Below are 20,354 nucleotides of genomic sequence, written 5' to 3'. Positions count from 1 at the left end.
GAATTTGAAAATAAAGTTGATATTGACATTTGAATTAAACATTAAAAATGAATTTGAAATTGACACGCAGATTCAACTTAAAATTGGAATTTGAAAATAAAATTGCCACTGACACTAACACTAAAATTAAAAACTAAATTTGAAATTGACATTAAAATGAAATTGAAATTGGAATTATATAATAAAATTGAAATTTAAAAATAGAACTGACATTGACAATTAAAATTGGAATTTGAAAATAAAATTGACATTGACATTTCAATTAGAGTTAATTTTTTGAATTAAAATTTATATTAAAAATTTTGAAGGAAATTTTAAATAAAAATTGAAATGTAAAATTGAACATAAAGTTAAAATTTGAATGGAAAATTAAAATTTGAACAGAAAATTAGAATTAAAATTCAAAGTAAAATCGAAATTGAAAGGAAAAATTGAACATAAAATTAAAATTTAAATGGAAAATTAGAATCAAAATTCAAAGTAAAATCAAAATTGAAAGGAAAAATTGAACATAAAATTAAAATTTAAATGGAAAATTTAAATTTGAATGGAAAGTAGAATTAAATTTCAATGTAAAATCAAAATTGAAATGTAAAATTTAATGTAAAATTAAAATTTAAATTGAAAATTAAAATTTGGTTGGAAAATTAGAATTAAATAAAAATTGAAACGTAAAATTCAACATAAAATTAAAATCTGAGTGGAAAATTAAAATTTTAATGGGAAATTAGAATTAAAATTCAAATTAAAATAGAAATTGATTTGTAAAATTTAACATAAAATTAGAATTAAAATGAAAATCAAAATTGAAATGTAAAACTGAACATAAAATTAAAATTAGAATGGAAAATTAAAATTTAAAAGGAAAATTAGAATTAAAATAGAAATTGAAACGTGAAATTGAACATAATATTAATATTTGAACGGAAAATTAAAATTTGAGTGGAAAATTAGAATTAAAATTCAAAGTAAAATGAAAACTGAAATGCAAAATTAAAATATGTATGGAAAATCATAATTAAAATTAAAATTAAAATAAAAATTGAATTGTAAAATTGAACATAAAATTAAAATTTGAATGGAAAATTACTATTTAAATGGAAAATTAAATTCTGAAAGGAAAATTAGAACTAAAACTCAAATTAAAATCAAAATTGAAATGTAAAATTGAACATAAAATTAAAATAAAAATCGAAAATTAAAATTTGAATGGAAAATTAGAATTAAAATTGACTTTAAAATAGAAATTGACAAGTAAAATTGAACATAAAATTAAAATTTGAACGGAAAATTAGAATCAAAATTCTAAGTAAAATCAAAACTGAAATGCGAAATTTAACATAAAATTAAATGGAAAATGAAAATTTGAATGGAAAATGAGAATAAAAATTCAAATTAAAATCAAAATTGAAATGCAAAATTGAACGAAAAATTAAAATTGGAATGGAAAATCAGAACAAAAATTGAAATTAAAAATGGAAATAAAAACGGATCTGGATGAATTGTGATTTGGGGTCAGTCCCCGTGTCTCACGTAGGGCATGCCGAGCAGGCCGGCGCGCAGCACCGCGGGCACGGCCTGGCGCAGCCGCGGCCAGGAGGCGGCGCCGGGCCCCAGCCAGAGCCCCCCGAGGCGCCCCGAGCCCGCGAAGGAGCCGCCCTGCAGCAGCAGCGGCCGCCGCCCCGACAGCGCCCGCAGCGCCCTGCGGGACAGGGAAAGGGAAATAAAAAAATTTTATATATATATGTGTAACTGGTGTTAATTTTATATATAACACGTGCTCAAATAGGTAAATGAACGAAATATTAAATATATATATAGGAAATATAGAAAATATTAAAAATATATGTGAGGCATATAAAATAGATAAATATATAAAATACATAAAATAATCTAAAATAATATATATATATAACATGTGTAAAAATAGATAAATGTATGAAATATTAAATATATATATAGGAAATATAGAAAACATTAAAAATATATGTGAAGCATATAAAATAGATACATATATAAAATACATATAAAATAATGTAAAATAATATATACCTAACAGGTGTTAAAATAGATAAATGTATGAAATATTAAATATATATATAGGAAATAAAGAAAATATTAAAATATATGTGAAGCATGTAGAATAGATAAATATATAAAATATATAAAATAATGTAAAATAATATATACCTAACAGGTGTTAAAATAGAAAAATGTATGAAATATTAAATATATATATAGGAAATATATAAAATATTAAAAATACATGTGAAGCATATAGAATAGATAAATGTGTAAAATATATAAAATAATCTAAAATAATATATATATAACGTGTAAAATAGATAAATGTATGAAATATTAAATATATATATAGGAAATATAGAAAATATTAAAAATATATGTGAAGCATATAAAATAGATAAATATATAAAATATATAAAATAATGTAAAATAATATATATATATAACGTGTAAAAATAGATAAATGTATGAAATATTAAATATATATATATATAGGAAATATATAAAATATTAAAAATATATGTGAAGCATATAAAATAGATACATATATAAAATATATAAAATAATCTAAAATTATATATATATATATAACATGTGTAAAAATAGATAAATGTATGAAATACTACATATATATATAGGAAATATATAAAATATTAAAAATATATGTGAAACATATAAAATAATGTAAAATAATATATACCTAACAGGTGTTAAAATAGATAAATGTATGAAATATTAAATATATATATAGGAAATATATAAAATATTAAAAATATATGTGAAGCATATAGAATAGATAAATATATAAAATACATAAAATAATGTAAAATAATATATACCTAACAGGTGTAAAAATAGATAAATGTATGAAATATTAAATGTATATATAGGAAATATATAAAATATTAAAAATATATGTGAAGCATGTAAAATAAATATATAAAATATATAAAATAATGTAAAATAATATATACCTAACAGGTGTTAAAATAGATAAATGTATGAAATATTAAATATATATATAGGTAATATAGAAAATATTAAAAATATATGTGAAGCATATAGAATAGATAAATATATAAAATATATAAAATAATGTAAAATAATATATACCTAACAGGTGTTAAAATAGATAAATGTATGAAATATTAAATATATATATAGGAAATACAGAAAATATTAAAAATACATGTGAAGCATATAAAATAGATAAATATATAAAATATATAAATAATGTAAAATAATATATACCTAACAGGTGTTAAAATAGATAAATGTATGAAATATTAAATATATATATATAGGAAATATATAAAATATTAAAAATACATGTGAAGCATATAGAATAGATAAATATATAAAATATATAAAATAATCTAAAATAATATATACCTAACAGGTGTTAAAATAGATAAATGTATGAAATATTAAATATATATATAGGAAATATAGAAAATATTAAAAATATATAAGAAGCATATAAAATCGATAAATATATAAAATATATAAAATAATCTAAAATAATATATATATAACGTGTAAAAATAGATAAATGTATGAAATATTAAATATATATATAGGAAATATAGAAAATATTAAAAATATATGTGAAGCATATAGAATAGATAAATATTTAAAATATATAAAATAATGTAAAATAATATATACCTAACAGGTGTTAAAATAGATAAATGTATGAAATATTAAATATATATATAGGAAATATAGAAAATATTAAAAATATATGTGAAGCATATAGAATAGATAAATATATAAAATATATAAAATAATGTAAAATAATATATACCTAACAGGTGTTAAAATAGATAAATGTATGAAATATTAAATATATATATAGGAAATACAGAAAATATTAAAAATATATGTGAAGCATATAGAATAGATAAATATATAAAATATATAAAATAATGTAAAATAATATATACCTAACAGGTGTTAAAATAGATAAATGTATGAAATATTAAATATATATATAGGAAATACAGAAAATATTAAAAATACATGTGAAGCATATAGAATAGATAAATATATAAAATATATAAAATAATGTAAAATAATATATACCTAACAGGTGTTAAAATAGATAAATGTATGAAATATTAAATATATATATGTAGGAAATCTATAAAATATTAAAAATACATGTGAAGCATATAAAATAGATAAATATATAAAATATATAAAATAATGTAAAATAACATATATATATAACGTGTAAAAATAGATAAATGTATGAAATATTAAATATATATATATAGGAAATATAGAAAATATTAAAAATACATGTGAAGCATATAAAATAGATAAATATATAAAATATATAAAATAAGGTAAAATAATATATACCTAACAGGTGTTAAAATAGATAAATGGATGGAGTATTAAATGTATATATAGGAAATATAGAAAATATTAAAAATACATGTGAAGCATATAAAATAGATACATATATAAAATATATAAAATAATGTAAAATAATATATACCTAACAGGTGTTAAAATAGATAAATGTATGAAATATTAAATGTATATATAGGAAATACAGAAAATATTAAAAATATATGTGAAGCATATAAAATAGATAAATATATAAAATATATAAAATAAGGTAAAATAATATATACCTAACAGGTGTTAAAATAGATAAATGTATGAAATATTAAATATATATATAGGAAATATAGAAAATATTAAAAATACATGTGAAGCATATAAAATAGATACATATATAAAATATATAAAATAATGTAAAATAATATATATATATAACATGTGTAAAAATAGATAAATGTATGAAATATTAAATATATATATAGGAAATATAGAAAATATTAAAAATATATGTGAAGCATATAAAATAGATACATATATAAAATACATAAAATAATGTAAAATAATATATACCTAACAGGTGTTAAAATAGATAAATGTATGAAATATTAAATATATATATAGGAAATACAGAAAATATTAAAAATACATGTGAAGCATATAGAATAGATAAATATATAAAATATATAAAATAATGTAAAATAATATATACCTAACAGGTGTAAAAATAGATAAATGTATGAAATATTAAATATATATATAGGAAATATAGAAAATATTAAAAATACATGTGAAGCATATAGAATAGATAAATATATAAAATATATAAAATAATGTAAAATAATATATACCTAACAGGTGTAAAAATAGATAAATGTATGAAATATTAAATATATATATAGGAAATATAGAAAATATTAAAAATACATGTGAAGCATATAGAATAGATAAATATATAAAATATATAAAATAATGTAAAATAATATATACCTAACAGGTGTAAAAATAGATAGATGTATGAAATATTAAATATATATATAGGAAATATAGAAAATATTAAAAATACATGTGAAGCATATAGAATAGATAAATATATAAAATATATAAAATAATGTAAAATAATATATATATAACATGTGTAAAAATAGATAAATGTATGAAATATTAAATATATATTTAAATATATATATAAAATAAATATAAATATATAAAATATTAAAAATATATGAGAAGTATATAAAATAGATAAATATGCAAAATACTTAAATAGATAAAATATATATAATAATCTAAAATAATATATATAAAACGTGTTAAAAATAGGTAAATGAATGAAATATTAAATATATATAGGAAATATATAAAATGTTAAAAATACATGTGAAGTATATAAAATATATAAATAGGTAAAATATATTATTACATGTTTTATATAAAATATATAAAACAATCTAAAAAAATAGATATAACGTGTTAAAATAGATAAATGGATGGAGTATTAAATATATATAGGAAATATATAAAATATTAAAAATATATGCAGTGGTCAGTCAGTGGTCAGTGGTCACTGTGGTCAGTTGGTCAGTGGTCACTGTGGTCAGTGGTCAGTGGTCACTGTGGTCACTCTCAGTGGTCAGTGGTCACTCAGTGGTCAGTGGTCACTCACCGGCGCGTGGCCGCGGCCATGGCGTGCCCGTACAGGTTGTGCTCTCACGGTCACTGTGGTCACTCTCAGTGGTCAGTCAGAGGTTAATGGTCACTGTGGTCAGTTGGTCAGTGGTCACTCAGTGGTCAGTGGTCACTCAGTGGTCAGTGGTCACTCACCGGCGCGTGGCCGCGGCCATGGCGTGCCCGTACAGGTTGTGCTCTCACGGTCACTGTGGTCACTCTCAGTGGTCAGTCAGTGGTCAGTGGTCACTCAGTGGTCACTCCCAGTGGTCAGTGGTCACTCAGTGGTCACTCAGTGGTCACTCAGTGGTCACTCCCAGTGGTCAGTGGTCACTCGGTGGTCACTCACCGGCGCGTGGCCGCGGCCATGGCGTGCCCGTACAGGTTGTGCTCTCACGGTCACTGTGGTCACTCTCAGTGGTCAGTCAGAGGTCAGTGGTCACTCAGTGGTCACTCCCAGTGGTCAGTGGTCACTCAGTGGTCAGTGGTCACTCAGTGGTCACTCCCAGTGGTCAGTGGTCACTCAGTGGTCACTCGGTGGTCACTCAGTGGTCACTCCCAGTGGTCAGTGGTCACTCAGTGGTCACTCAGTGGTCACTCAGTGGTCACTCCCAGTGGTCAGTGGTCACTCAGTGGTCAGTGGTCACTCAGTGGTCACTCCCAGTGGTCAGTGGTCACTCAGTGGTCACTCGGTGGTCACTCACCGGCGCGTGGCCGCGGCCATGGCGTGCCCGTACAGGTTGTGCTCTCACGGTCACTGTGGTCACTCTCAGTGGTCAGTCAGTGGTCAGTCAGTGGTCACTGTGGTCAGTTGGTCAGTGGTCAGTGGTCACTCAGTGGTCAGTGGTCACTCAGTGGTCAGTGGTCACTCACCGGCGCGTGGCCGCGGCCATGGCGTGCCCGTACAGGTTGTGCTCTCACGGTCACTGAGGTCACTCTCAGTGGTCAGTCAGTGGTCAGTGGTCACTCTCATTGGTCAGTGGTCACTCAGTGGTCACTCGGTGGTCACTCACCGGCGTGTGGCCGCGGCCATGGCGTGCCCGTACAGGCTGTGCTCTCACAGTCACTGTGGTCACTCTCAGTGGTCAGTCAGTGGTCACTGTGGTCACTCTCGTTGGTCAGTGGTCAGTGGTCACTCAGTGGTCAGTGGTCAGTGGTCAGTCAGTGGTCAGTGGTCACTGTGGTCACTCTCGTTGGTCAGTGGTCAGTGGTCAGTGGTCAGTCAGTGGTCAGTGGTCACTGTGGTCACTCTCGTTGGTCAGTGGTCACTCAGTGGTCACTCAGTGGTCACTCAGTGGTCACTGTGGTCAGTGGTCAGTCAGTGGTCACTCAGTGGTCACTCACCGGCGCGTGGCCGCGGCCATGGCGTGCCCGTACAGGTTGTGCTCTCACGGTCACTGTGGTCACTCTCAGTGGTCACTCAGTGGTCACTGTGGTCAGTCAGTGGTCACTCAGTGGTCAGTGGTCACTCAGTGGTCACTCAGCGGTCACTCACCAGCGCGTGGCCGCGGCCATGGCGTGCCCGTACAGGTTGTGCTCTCACGGTCACTGTGGTCAGTTGGTCAGTGGTCAGTCAGTGGTCAGTGGTCAGTGGTCACTCAGTGGTCACTCAGTGATCACTCAGCGGTCACTCACCGGCGCGTGGCCGCGGCCATGGCGTGCCCGTACAGGTTGTGCTCTCACGGTCACTGTGGTCACTCTCAGTGGTCAGTCAGTGGTCAGTGGTCAGTCAGTGGTCACTCTCAGTGGTCAGTGGTCACTCAGTGGTCAGTGGTCAGTCAGTGGTCACTCTCAGTGGTCAGTGGTCACTCAGTGGTCAGTGGTCAGTCAGTGGTCACTCAGTGGTCACTCAGTGGTCACTCACCGGCGCGTGGCCGCGGCCATGGCGTGCCCGTACAGGCTGTGCTCTCACAGTCACTGTGGTCACTCTCAGTGGTCAGTCAGTGGTCACTTAGTGGTCAGTGGTCACTCAGTGGTCACTCAGCGGTCACTCACCGGCGCGTGGCCGCGGCCATGGCGTGCCCGTACAGGTTGTGGACGTCGTAGTGGCGCCCCCAGGCGTGGACGGCGTCCGGGCAGAGCGAGCGGCGGAAGAGCGGCCGGTCAAGCACGGCTGGGGCGATTAACGAGATAATTAGGGAATTAATTAATGACCCGAGTATTGAATTATGTTTATCTAAATATTCAATTAACCATGCAATTGTTTAAATGATTAATTAGCCCGTGGGTAATTGGATGTTATGGGCTGTGTAATGGCCGGTCAGCCACGGCTGGGGGAATTAATGAGCTAATTTGGTAATTAATGATCCAATTATTTAATAATACTTGTTTAACAAATAAATTAACTATCCATTTATTTAATTATTTAATTAGCCAATATGTAATTGGATATTACATATTGCATAATTGCCGGTCAGCCACAGCTGGGGGAGAAACAGGTAATTAATTATTTATATTAGGCAATTAATTAATGATCCAATTTTTTATTAATCGCTTATCTAATTAACCAATCACAAATATTTAATTGATTTATTCGCCAATTAATTAATGATTAAATAATTATCCTAAAGGCTAATCAATTCATTCCCCATTATTTAATAGTTAATTTACCATTTACTTAATTTCATTATTTCATTCAATAATAAATAAAAAATAAAATGTAAATAGAAATTAAAAAAGAAAATTAAATAAAAATAAAAATTACAATGAAAATTAAAACAAAAATTAAAAAAATAAGTAAAAATTAAAATAAAAATATAAATTAAAAACACAATAATAAAGAAAGTGAAATAAAAAAGAAAGTAAAAGGAAAATAAAAATGAAAATAAAAATAAAAATAAAAATAAAAATTGGAATTAAAAAATAAAAATAAAATAGAAAATAAAAATTTAAATAAAAATTGAAAAAATAAAAGTAAAAATAAAAATAAAAATGAAAATTAAATAAAAATGAAAATAAAAATTAAAATGAAAAATAAACAAAATTAATAAAAACTAAAATTCAATAAAAATAAAAATAGAAATGGAAATAAAAAATTAAAATAGAATAAAAATAAAAATAGAATAAAAATAAAAATTTAAAATGAGAAAATGGAAATGGAAATAAAAATACAAGTAAAAAGGAAATAAAAATAAAAATTAAAATTAAAATGGAAATAAGAATGAACTTAAATAAAAATAATAATGAAAATAAAAGTAAAAATAAAAAAGAAAATTAAATAAAAATAAAAATAAAAATGAAAATAAAACTAATAAATAGAAATAGAAATAAAAATGTAAAGAAAAAGACAAAGAAAAAAGAAATAAAAATGTCAATAAAAATGTAAATAAAGATAAAAATTAAAATTAAAAAATAAAATAAAATAAAATAAAATAAAATAAAATAAAATAAAATAAAATAAAATAAAATAAAATAAAATAAAATAAAATAAAACAAAATAAAATGAAACTAAGTGGGCGCGGCGCTGCTGACCGGGGCTGTACGGGGGGAAGTTCCATCGGTTGTCGGCGCAGCCGCGCTCGGAGCCGGGCACGAAACTCACGGGGCCGTTCCTGTCCTGGAAGCACAGAACCACCCAAACCCGGGCTGCAATTTGCATCTCATTGGAATATTTAATGGCCAGCCCTTGCGGGGCCGGTCCTGTCCTGCGAGCACAGAACCACCCAAACCCGGGCTGGACATTTGCATCTCATTTGAATATCATTTGAATATTCCAATATTGGTAATTTTGGGGTGAATTTGGGGGGAGTGAGGGGGTGATTTTGGGGTGAAATCGGGGGATTTTGGGGTGAATTTGGGAGTGTTTTAGGGGTGAATTTGTGGGTGAATTTGTGGTGAGTTTGGGGGTGATGGGGGGTGATTTTGGGGTGATTTCGGTGTGAATTTGTGTTTGATTTGTGGGTGACTTTGGTGTGAAATCGGGGGTGATTCGTGGTGAGTTTGGGGGTGATTTGTGTGTGATTTTGGGGTGATGTCAGTGTGAATTTGTGTGTGATTTGGGGGTGATTTTGGTGTGAAATCAGAGGATTTTGGTGTGATTTTGTGGGTGGTATCGTGGTGAATTTGTGTGTGATTTTGGTGTGAAAACGGGGGTGATTTGTGGTGATTTTGGGGGTGATTTCGGTGTGAATTCGGGTGTTTTTGGTGTGAATTTGTGTGTGATTTGTGTGTGATTTGTGGGTTATTTTGTGGGTGATATTGGGGTGATTTCGGTGTGAATTTGTGTGTGATTTTAGGGGTGATTTTGGTGTGAATTTGGGGGTGAGTTCGGGGGTGATTTCGGTGTGGTTTTGGGGTGATTCCAGTGTGAATTCGGGTGTTTTCAGTGTGAATTTGTGTGTGATTTTGGGGGTGAATTCGGTGTTAATTTGTGTGTGATTTGTGTGTGATTTTTTGGGTGATTCCGGTGTGAATTCAGGTGTGTGATTTGTGGGTGATTTTGTGAGTGATTGGGGGTGATTTTGTGTGTGATTTGTGGGTGATTTCGGTGGTGATTTTGGTGTGAATTTGTGGGTGATTGGGGGTGATTTCGGTGTGAATTTGTGTGTGATTCCGGTGTGAATTCGGGGGTGATTTTGTGGATGATTTCGGTGTGAATTCGGGTGTGATTTTGGGGTGAATTTGTGTGCGATTTTGGGGGTGATTTGTGTGTGGTTTTGGGGTGAATCCGGTGTGAATTCGGGGGTGATTTGTGGTGATTTTGGGGTGAATTCGGTGTGAATTTTTGTGTGATTTTGGTGTGAATTTGTGTGTGATTTGTGTGTGATTTTGGGGTGATTCCGGTGTGAATTCGGGCATGATTTGTGTGTGATTTGTGTGTGATTTGTGTGTGATTTTGGGGTGATTTCGGTGTGAATTTGTGTGTGAATTTGTGTGTGATTGTGGTGTGATTTTGTGTGTGATTTGTGTGTGATTTGTGTGTGATTCCGGTGTGAATTTGGGCATGATTTGTGTGTGATTTCAGTGTGAATTAGTGTGTGATTTGTGGTGATTTCGGTGTGATTTGTGTGTGAATTTGTGTGTGATTTGTGTGTGATTTTGGGGTGATTTTGGTGTGATTTTGTGTGTGATGTGTGTGCGATTTTGGGGTGATTTTGGTGTGAATTCAGGGGTGACTTGTTTGTGATTTGGTGGTGATTTCAGTGAGAATTTGTGTGTGATTTGTGGTGAATTTGGGGGTAATTGGGGGTGAGTTTGGGGTGATTCCAGTGTGAATTCGGCTGTGAATTTGGGGGTGATTTCGGTGCGAATTCGGGCGTTTTCAGTGTGAATTTGTGTGTGATTTGTGGGTGATTTGTGGGTGATTTGTGGGTGATTTTGGTGTGAATTTGTGGGTGATTTCGGTGTGAGTTCGGGGGTGATTTGTGTGTGGTTTTGGGGTGATTTCGGTGTGAATTTGTGTGTGATTTGTGTGTGATTCCGGTGTGAATTCGGGTGTGAATTCGGGGGTGATTTTGGGGTGAACTTGTGTGCGATTTTGGGGGTGATTTGTGTGTGGTTTTGGGGTGAATCCGGTGTGAATTCGGGGGTGATTTGTGGTGATTTTGGGGTGAATTCGGTGTGAATTTTTGTGTGATTTTGGTGTGAATTTGTGTGTGATTTGTGTGTGATTTTGGGGTGATTCCGGTGTGAATTCGGGCATGATTTGTGTGTGATTTGTGTGTGATTTGTGTGTGATTTTGGGGTGATTTCGGTGTGAATTTGTGTGTGAATTTGTGTGTGATTGTGGTGTGATTTTGTGTGTGATTTGTGTGTGATTTGTGTGTGATTCCGGTGTGAATTTGGGCATGATTTGTGTGTGATTTCAGTGTGAATTAGTGTGTGATTTGTGGTGATTTCGGTGTGATTTGTGTGTGAATTTGTGTGTGATTTGTGTGTGATTTTGGGGTGATTTTGGTGTGATTTTGTGTGTGATGTGTGTGCGATTTTGGGGTGATTTTGGTGTGAATTCAGGGGTGACTTGTTTGTGATTTGGTGGTGATTTCAGTGAGAATTTGTGTGTGATTTGTGGTGAATTTGGGGGTAATTGGGGGTGAGTTTGGGGTGATTCCAGTGTGAATTCGGCTGTGAATTTGGGGGTGATTTCGGTGCGAATTCGGGCGTTTTCAGTGTGAATTTGTGTGTGATTTGTGGGTGATTTGTGGGTGATTTGTGGGTGATTTTGGTGTGAATTTGTGGGTGATTTCGGTGTGAGTTCGGGGGTGATTTGTGTGTGGTTTTGGGGTGATTTCGGTGTGAATTTGTGTGTGATTTGTGTGTGATTCCGGTGTGAATTCGGGTGTGAATTCGGGGGTGATTTTGGGGTGATTCCGGTGTGAATTCGGGGGTGATTTTGGGGTGAATTTGTGTGTGATTTGTGGGTGAATTTGCGTGTGATTTGTGGGTGATTTTGGGGGTGATTTTGGTGCGAAATCGGGGGATTTTGGTGTGAGTTTGTGTGTGATTTTGAGGTGATTTCGATGTGAATTTGTGTGTGATTTTGGTGTGATTTTGCGTGTGATTTGTGGGTGAATTTGTGTGTGATTTGGGGGTGATTCCGATGTGAATTCCGGTGTGATTTGTGGTGATTTTGGGGTGAATTCGGTGTGAATTTTTGTGTGATTTTGGTGTGAATTTGTGTGTGATTTGTGTGTGATTTGTGTGTGATTTTGGGGTGATTCCGGTGTGAATTCGGGCATGATTTGTGTGTGATTTGTGTGTGAATTCGTGTGTGATTTGTGTGTGATTTTGGGGTGATTTCGGTGTGAATTTGTGTGTGAATTTGTGTGTGATTGTGGTGTGATTTTGTGTGTGAATTGTGTGTGATTTGTGTGTGATTCCGGTGTGAATTCGGGCATGATTTGTGTGTGATTTCAGTGTGAATTAGTTTGTGATTTGTGGTGATTTCGGTGTGATTTGTGTGTGATTTGTGTGTGATTTTGGGGTGATTCCGGTGTGAATTCGGGCATGATTTTTGTGTGATTTGTGTGTGAATTCGTGTGTGATTTGTGTGTGATTTTGGGGTGATTTTGGGGTGATTTCGGTGTGAATTTGTGTGTGATTGTGGTGTGATTTTGTGTGTGATTTGTGTGTGATTCCGGTGTGAATTCGGGCATGATTTGTGTGTGATTTCAGTGTGAATTAGTTTGTGATTTGTGGTGATTTCGGTGTGATTTGTGGGTGAATTTGTGTGTGATTTGTCGGTGAATTCGTGTGTGATTTGTGTGTGGTTTTGGGGTGATTTCGGTGTGAATTTGTGTGTGATTTGTGGTGAATTTGGGGGTGATTGGGGGTGAGTTTGGGGTGATTCCAGTGTGAATTCGGCTGGGAATTTGGGGGTGATTTCGGTGCGAATTCGGGCGTTTTCAGTGTGAATTTGTGTGTGATTTGTGCATGACTTCGGTGCGAATTAGGCTGTGAATTTGGGTGTGATTTGTGTGTGATTTTGTGTGTGATTTTGGTGTGAATTTGTGGGTGATTTGGGGTGAGTTCGGGGGTGATTTGTGTGTGGTTTTGGGGTGATTTCGGTGTGATATTTGTGTGTCATTTGTGTGTGATTCCGGTGTGAATTCGGGGGTGAATTCGGGTGTGTGATTTTGGGGGTGATTTGTGTGTGGTTTTGGGGTGATTTCGGTGTGAATTTGTGTGTGATTTGTGTGTGATTCCGGTGTGAATTTGTGTGTGATTTTGGGGTGATTTCGTTGTGAATTCGGGTGTGATTTTGGGGTGAATTTTTGTGCGATTTGTGGGTGATTTTGGTGGTGATTTGTGTGTGGTTTTGGGGTGATTTCGGTGTGAATTCGGGTGTTTTTGGTGTGATTTTGTGTGTGATTTGTGTGTGATTTTTTGGGTGATTTCGGTGTGAATTTGTGTGTGATTTTGGGGTAATTCCGGTGCGAATTCGGGGGTGATTTTGGTGGCGATTTCGGTGCGAATTTGGGTGTGATATATGGTGATTTTGGGGTGATTTCGGTATGAATTTGTGGGTGATTTTGGGGTGAATTTGGGGATTAATTTGTGGCGATTTTGGGGTGATTTCAGTGTGAATTTGTGTGTGATTTTGTGGGTGATTTTGGGGTGAATTTGCGTGTGATTTGTGGGTGATTTTGGGGGTGATTTTGGTGCGAAATCGGGGGATTTTGGTGTGAGTTTGTGTGTGATTTGTGTGTGATTTTGAGGTGATTTCGATGTGAATTTGTGTGTGATTTTGGTGTGATTTTGCGTGTGATTTGTGGGTGAATTTGTGTGTGATTTGGGGGTGATTTTGGGGTGATTCCGATGTGAATTCGGGTGTGATTTGTGGTGATTTTGGGGTGAATTCGGTGTGAATTTTTATGTGATTTTGGTGTGAATTTGTGTGTGGTTTGGGGGTGATTCTGGTGTGAGTTTGGGTGTGTTTTGTGTGTGATTTTGGGGTGATTTCGGTGTGAATTTGTGTGTGATTTTTTGGGTGATTTCGGTGTGATTTTGTGTGTGATTTTGGTGTGATTCCGGTGCGAATTCGGGTGTGATTTGTGTGTGATTTGGGGGTGATTCTGGTGTGAGTTTGGGTGTGATTTGTGTGTGATTTTGGGGCGATTCCGGTGTGAATTCGGGTGTGAATTCGGGGTTGATTTCGGGGTGATTCCGGTGCGAATTCGGGTGTGATTTGTGTGTGATTTTTTTCGTGATTCCGGTGTGATTTGGTGGCGATTTTGGGGCAATTCCGGTGTGAATTCGGGGTTGATTCCAGGGTGATTCTGGTGCGAATTGCGGCGCTTTTGGCTCACCAGGCTGAGCCCGTCGAAGGGCACGCTGCCGTGGAAGCGCCGCAGCTCCTGCTCCCACCACTGCCGGCAGGGGGCGCTGCTGAAGTCCGGGAACTGCGCCCGCCCCGGCCGCGCCTGATTAACGGAGCCGTTAATTAACCGGGTAATTAGCCGGCTAATTAACCCCTTAGTCAGGCAATCTAACTGTTAACCACACCGCCGCTCGGTGGTCAGTAATTAATTCTTGTCCCGCCGTCGCCAGGGGCCTTTAATTAGTAAACTGCCTTGACAATTAATGTCAGAAGCTCTTAATTCCCTCCCCAATTAACATCACGGATTATTAATTAATTACTTCTCTACTTATAGCTGGTGGTTACTAATTAATTCCCTCTGCCATTAGCTATTAACAGGGGGTTATTAATTAATTCCCTCTCCAGTTCACATGTTAATTCCCTGGCCAATTAACACCGGGGGCTATTAATTAATGAATTACCTCTCCATTCATCACTGGTGGTCATTAATTAATTCCCTTTCCTATTAGCCTCAGGGACTAATAATTAATTCATTCTCCTATTAGCTTTGGGGACTATTAATTCCCTCCCTAATTAGCACAGGGGGCTGTTAATTAATTCTCTCTCCCATTAACACCAGGGGCCATTAATTAATAAATTACCTCTCCACTTAGAGCTGGTGGTTATCAATTAATTCCCTCTCCAATTAGCATGGAGGCTATTAATCAATTCCATCTCCAATTAGCATAGAGGCTATTAATTAATTCCCTCTCCAATTCACATGTGAGGCTATTAATTAATTCTCTCTCCAATTAGCATAGGGGCTAATAATTAATTAATTCCCACTCCAATTAATAGGGCTATTAATTTTCTCCCCAATCAGCTCCAGAATTATTTAATTAATTAATTACCCCTCTACTTATAGCTGCTGGTTATTAATTAATTCCCTCTCCCACCATCACGGGGGGGGGGGGGGGGGGCGTCATTAATTAGTAAACTCCTTTCACAATTAACACCAGGGGCCATTAATTAATTAATTAATTATTTCTCCACTTAGAGCTGGTGGTTATTAATTAATTCCCTGCACAATTAGTATGGAAGCTACTAATTAATTCTCTTTCAATTCACATGTGAGGCTATTAATTAATTCCCTCTCCAATTAATGCCAGGGGCTATTAATTAGTTAGTTACCTCTCCACTCAGAGCTGTTGGTTATTAATTAATTCCCTTTCTTAGCAGCACGGGGGCTATTAATCAATTCCCTCTCCAATTAGCATGGAGGCTATTAATCAATTCCCTCTCCAATTAGGATAGAGGCTATTAATTAATTCCCTCTCCAATTTGCATAGAGGATATTAATCAATTCCCTCTCCAATTAGCATGGAGGCTATTAATCAATTCCCTCTCCAATTAGCAAGGGGGCTAATAATTAATTATTAATAATAAATAATTAAAATTTAAAATTAATAACAATAAATAATAAATAATAAATAATAAATAATAAATAATAAATATTGAATAATAAATATTGAATAATAAATATTAAATAATAGATATTAAATAATAATAAATAATAAATAATAAATAATAAATACTTAATAATTAATAATTAATAATTAATTCCCTCTCCAACTAATAAGGCTATTAATTTTCTCCCCAATTAACTCCAGAATTAATTAATTAATTAATTGCCTCTCCAGCTAGAGCTGCTGGTTATTCACTAATTCCCTCTCCGCCCATCACCGGTGCCATTAACTATTTATTAATTATTTATTAATAATTTATTAATTATTTATTAATTATTAATTTCCCATCTCCCCGAGCACCGGGAGCAATTAAGGCGTTAATGACCTGCCCAATTAGCGGCGTGGCGCCGTCGGAGGGGCGTTGACCCAGACGCGCTGCCGGGAGCCCCTCTGGAAGGTTCCGTAGGCGCCGCCGTCGGGCAGCGGCCCCGCCCCGATGGCCGCCTCCTGCAAACGCCAAAAACGGGGAAAAAACACAAAATTCACCACGGTTTGGGCAAAAAAATGAAAACATCCAAGAATTTCCATGGTTTTACCCCAAATTTTGGGATTTTTTCCCAAAAAAATTGTGGAAAAATCACAGATTTTCCAGTTTTTTACCGCAAAAAATTCAATTTTTTTCACATTTTTGCCCCAAAAAACAGTGAAAAAATTTCCATGTTTTCCCTCCCAAAAATGGTGAAAAAATTTCAAAATTTCTGTATTTTCACTCAAAAATTGTGAAAAAATACCGAATTTTCCAGTTTTTTACCCCAAAAAAGGTGAAAAAATTCAAATTTTTGCACATTTTTACCCCCAAAAAATGGTGAAAAATATTCTAAAATGTGAAGTTTTTTACCAAAAAAAGGTGGAAAAATTCAAATTTTTTCACATTTGTCCTCAAAAATGGTGAAAATATTTCCACATTTTCCCTCCCAAAAATGGTGAAAAAATTTCAGTATTTCTGTATTTCCTCCCAGAAATTGTGAAAAAATACCAAATTTTCCAGTTTTTTACCAAAAAAAATGTGAAAAAATCCAAATTTTTTCACATTTCCTCTCAAAAAATGGTGGAAATATTTCCACGGTTTCCCTCCCAAAAATGTTGAAAAAAATTCCAAAATTTCACCTTTTTTACCCCAAAAAAGGTGAAAAAATTCAATTTTTTTTCATGTTTCCCCTCAAAAAATGGTGAAACTCTTTCCACATTTTCCCTCCCAAAAATACTGCAAAAAATCCCAAATTTCCTGTTTTTTTTACCACAAAAATGGTGAAAAAATTCAAATTGTTTTCACGTTTCCCCTCAAAAAATGGTGAAAATATTTCCATCTTTTCCCTCCTAAAAATGGTGAAGAAATTACAAAATTTGAAGTTTTTTACCCAAAAAAAGGTAAAAATTCATTTTTTTCACATTTTTACCCCCCAAAAATGGTGAAAATATTTCCACATTTTCTCTCCCAAAAATGGTGAAAAAATTCAATTTTTTTCACATTTTCCCTGAAAAATGGTGAAAATATTTCCACGTTTTCCCTCCCAAAAATGGTGAAAAAATCCAAAAAATGAAGTTTTTTACCCCCAAAAAAGGTAAAAAAAATTCAAATTTTTTCACATTTTACCCCCTAAAAAAGATTGAAAATATTTCCACGTTCTCCCTCCCAAATATGCTGAAAAAAATCAAAAATTTTCCAGTTTTTTAATACAAAAAAACGGTGGAAAAATTCAAATTTTTTCACGCTTCCTCTCAAAAAATGGTGAAAATATTTCCACCTTTTCCCTCCCAAAAAAGCTGAAAAAATTCCAAAATTTCTGTATTTCCCCTCCAAAAATTGTGAAAACTTCCAAATTTTCTAGTTTTTTACTGCAAAAAAGTGAAAATTTTCGAATTTTTTCACATTTTCCCAAAAAAAGTGTGAAAATATTTCCACGTTTCCGTCCTAAAAATGGTGAAAAAATCCCAAAACTGAATTTTTTTACCTCAAAAAACGTTAAAAATACAAATTTTTTTCACATTTTTACCCCTCAAAAATGGTGAAACTATTTCCACATTTTCCCTCCCAAAAATGGTGAAAAAATTTCAATATTTCTGTATTTCCTCCCAGAAACTGTGAAAAAATATCAGATTTTCCAGTTTTTTACCAAAAAAAAGTGAAAAAAATTCAAATTTTTTCACATTTTTACCCCCCAAAAAAGTGGTGAAAATATTTCCATGTTTTACCTGCCCAAAAATGCTGAAAAAACCACAGATTTTCCATTTTTTTACCACAAAAAGGTGAAAAAATTCAAATTTTTTCACATTTTTACCCCTCAAAAAACAGTGAAAACATTTCCACGTTTTCCCTCACAAAAATGGTGAAAAAATTTCAAAATTTCTGTATTTCCTCCCAAAGTGTGAAAAAATACAAAATTTTCCAGTTTTTTACCCCAAAAAAGGTGAAAAAATTCAAATTTTTGCACATTTTTACCCCCAAAAAATGGTGAAAAGATTCCAAAATTTGAAGTTTTTTACCACACAAAAAGGTGAAAAAATTCAATTTTTTTTCACATTTTCGTTCAAAAAACGGTGAAAATATTTCCACCTTTTGCCTCCCAAAAATTGTGAAAAAAATTCCAAATTTTCCAGTTTTTCCCCCCAAAAAAGTGAAAAAATTCGAATTTTTTCATGTTTTCCTTCTAAAAAATGGTGAAAAAATCCCAAAATTTTTGGGACTTTTTTTTTTGCACAAGAATGTGAAAATTTGGGATTTTTTTCATCATTTTTTGGGGGGAAACGCAGAAAATTTGGGGATTTTCCACCATTTTTTGGGAGAAACGTGGAAATTTTGGTGCTTTTTTCTCCCTTTCTTGGGGGGGAAACATGAAAAATCCCAAAATTTCAATTTTTTACCCCCAAAAAGGTGGAAAATCCCAAAATTTTCACTTTTTCCCTCCCAAAAAAAGAGTGGAAAAATCCTAAAATTTCAGAATTCTCCTCCCCAAAAATGGGGGAAAAAATCCAAAATTTTCTCTGTTTTCCAAATCCAAAATTTACAGTTTTTTCCCCCCAAAAAAGGTGAAAAAAATTTCTGAAATTTCCACATTTTTCCCTAAAAAATGGCTTAAAAATTCCAACATTTTGTGATTTTTTTTCACAATTTTTTTATAAGAAAACACAAAAATTTTGGATTTTTTCCCCCAAATTTCCCACATTTTTCCCAAAAAAAGTGAAAAAAATTTCACAAAATTTCCAATTTTCCCTCCCAAAAAATATCAAAAATCCCAAATTTTCAGTGTTTTCCAATCCCAAAATTTCGACTTTTTTTCCAAAAAATGGTGAAAAATCCCCAATTTTCTGCTTTTTCCCCCTCGAAAAATGGTGGAAAAATTCCAAAAATTTCCACATTTTTCTCAAAAAAAGGATGGAAAACCCCCAAAATTTTGTGGGGTTTTTTTTCACCTTTTTTGATGCAAAAAGTGGAAATTCTGGGATTTTTCCATGGTTCTTTTGGGTAAAAATGTGGAAATTTTGGGGAGAAATGCTGAAATTTTAGTATTTGTCCACTTTTTTGTAGAAAATGTGGAAATTTTGGGATTTTTTCCACCATTTTGGGACGGAAAATGTGAAAATATTGGAATTTTTTACTGTTTTTTTGCAGGAAAATACAAAAATTTTGAATTTTCCCACAATTTTTGGGGGAAAACGTGGAAATTTTAGATTTTCTCCACCATTTTAGGTAGAAAAATGGGCAAAAATTTTGGAATTTTTTCACTGTTTTTGGCGGGAAAATGAAAAAAATTCTGATTTTTTTCACCATTTTTTGCAAAAAAACCTCAGAAATTTTCAATTTTTTAAAACTTTTTTTTTAGAGAAAATGTGGAAAATCCCAAAATTTCCCCATTTTTCCCCCAGAAAAGGTGAAAAATCCCAAAATTTCCCCATTTTCCCCCAGAAAAGGTGAAAAATCCCAAAATTTCCACTTTTTTCCCCAAAAAATGGTGGAAAAGCCCCAATTTTCTGCATTTTTCTCCCCAAAAAAGGTGAAAAAAATCCCAAATTTTGGACATTTTTCCCCTTAAAAAGAGCAAAAAATC

At 33.2% G+C, this 20,354-nt stretch overlaps 1 protein-coding gene across 1 annotated transcript in view; it reads right to left on the bottom strand.

Moving 5' to 3' along the window:
* The window catches only part of LOC135287320 (maltase-glucoamylase-like), a 102,286-nt gene extending 94,726 nt beyond the window's left edge, over window positions 1–7,560 (bottom strand). Inside the window, 2 exon segments of the mRNA XM_064400662.1 lie at window positions 1,534–1,702; window positions 7,541–7,560. Coding sequence (XP_064256732.1) covers window positions 1,534–1,702; window positions 7,541–7,560 — 189 coding nt within the window.
* Window positions 7,561–20,354: the final 12,794 nt, after the last annotated feature.

The sequence above is a fragment of the Passer domesticus genome, chromosome 29 (assembly GCF_036417665.1).
Source record: "Passer domesticus isolate bPasDom1 chromosome 29, bPasDom1.hap1, whole genome shotgun sequence".
Taxonomy (NCBI): Eukaryota; Metazoa; Chordata; class Aves; order Passeriformes; family Passeridae; genus Passer; species Passer domesticus.
Note: the sequence above shows the minus strand (reverse complement) of the source record. Positions and strands in the feature narration are given on the sequence as shown.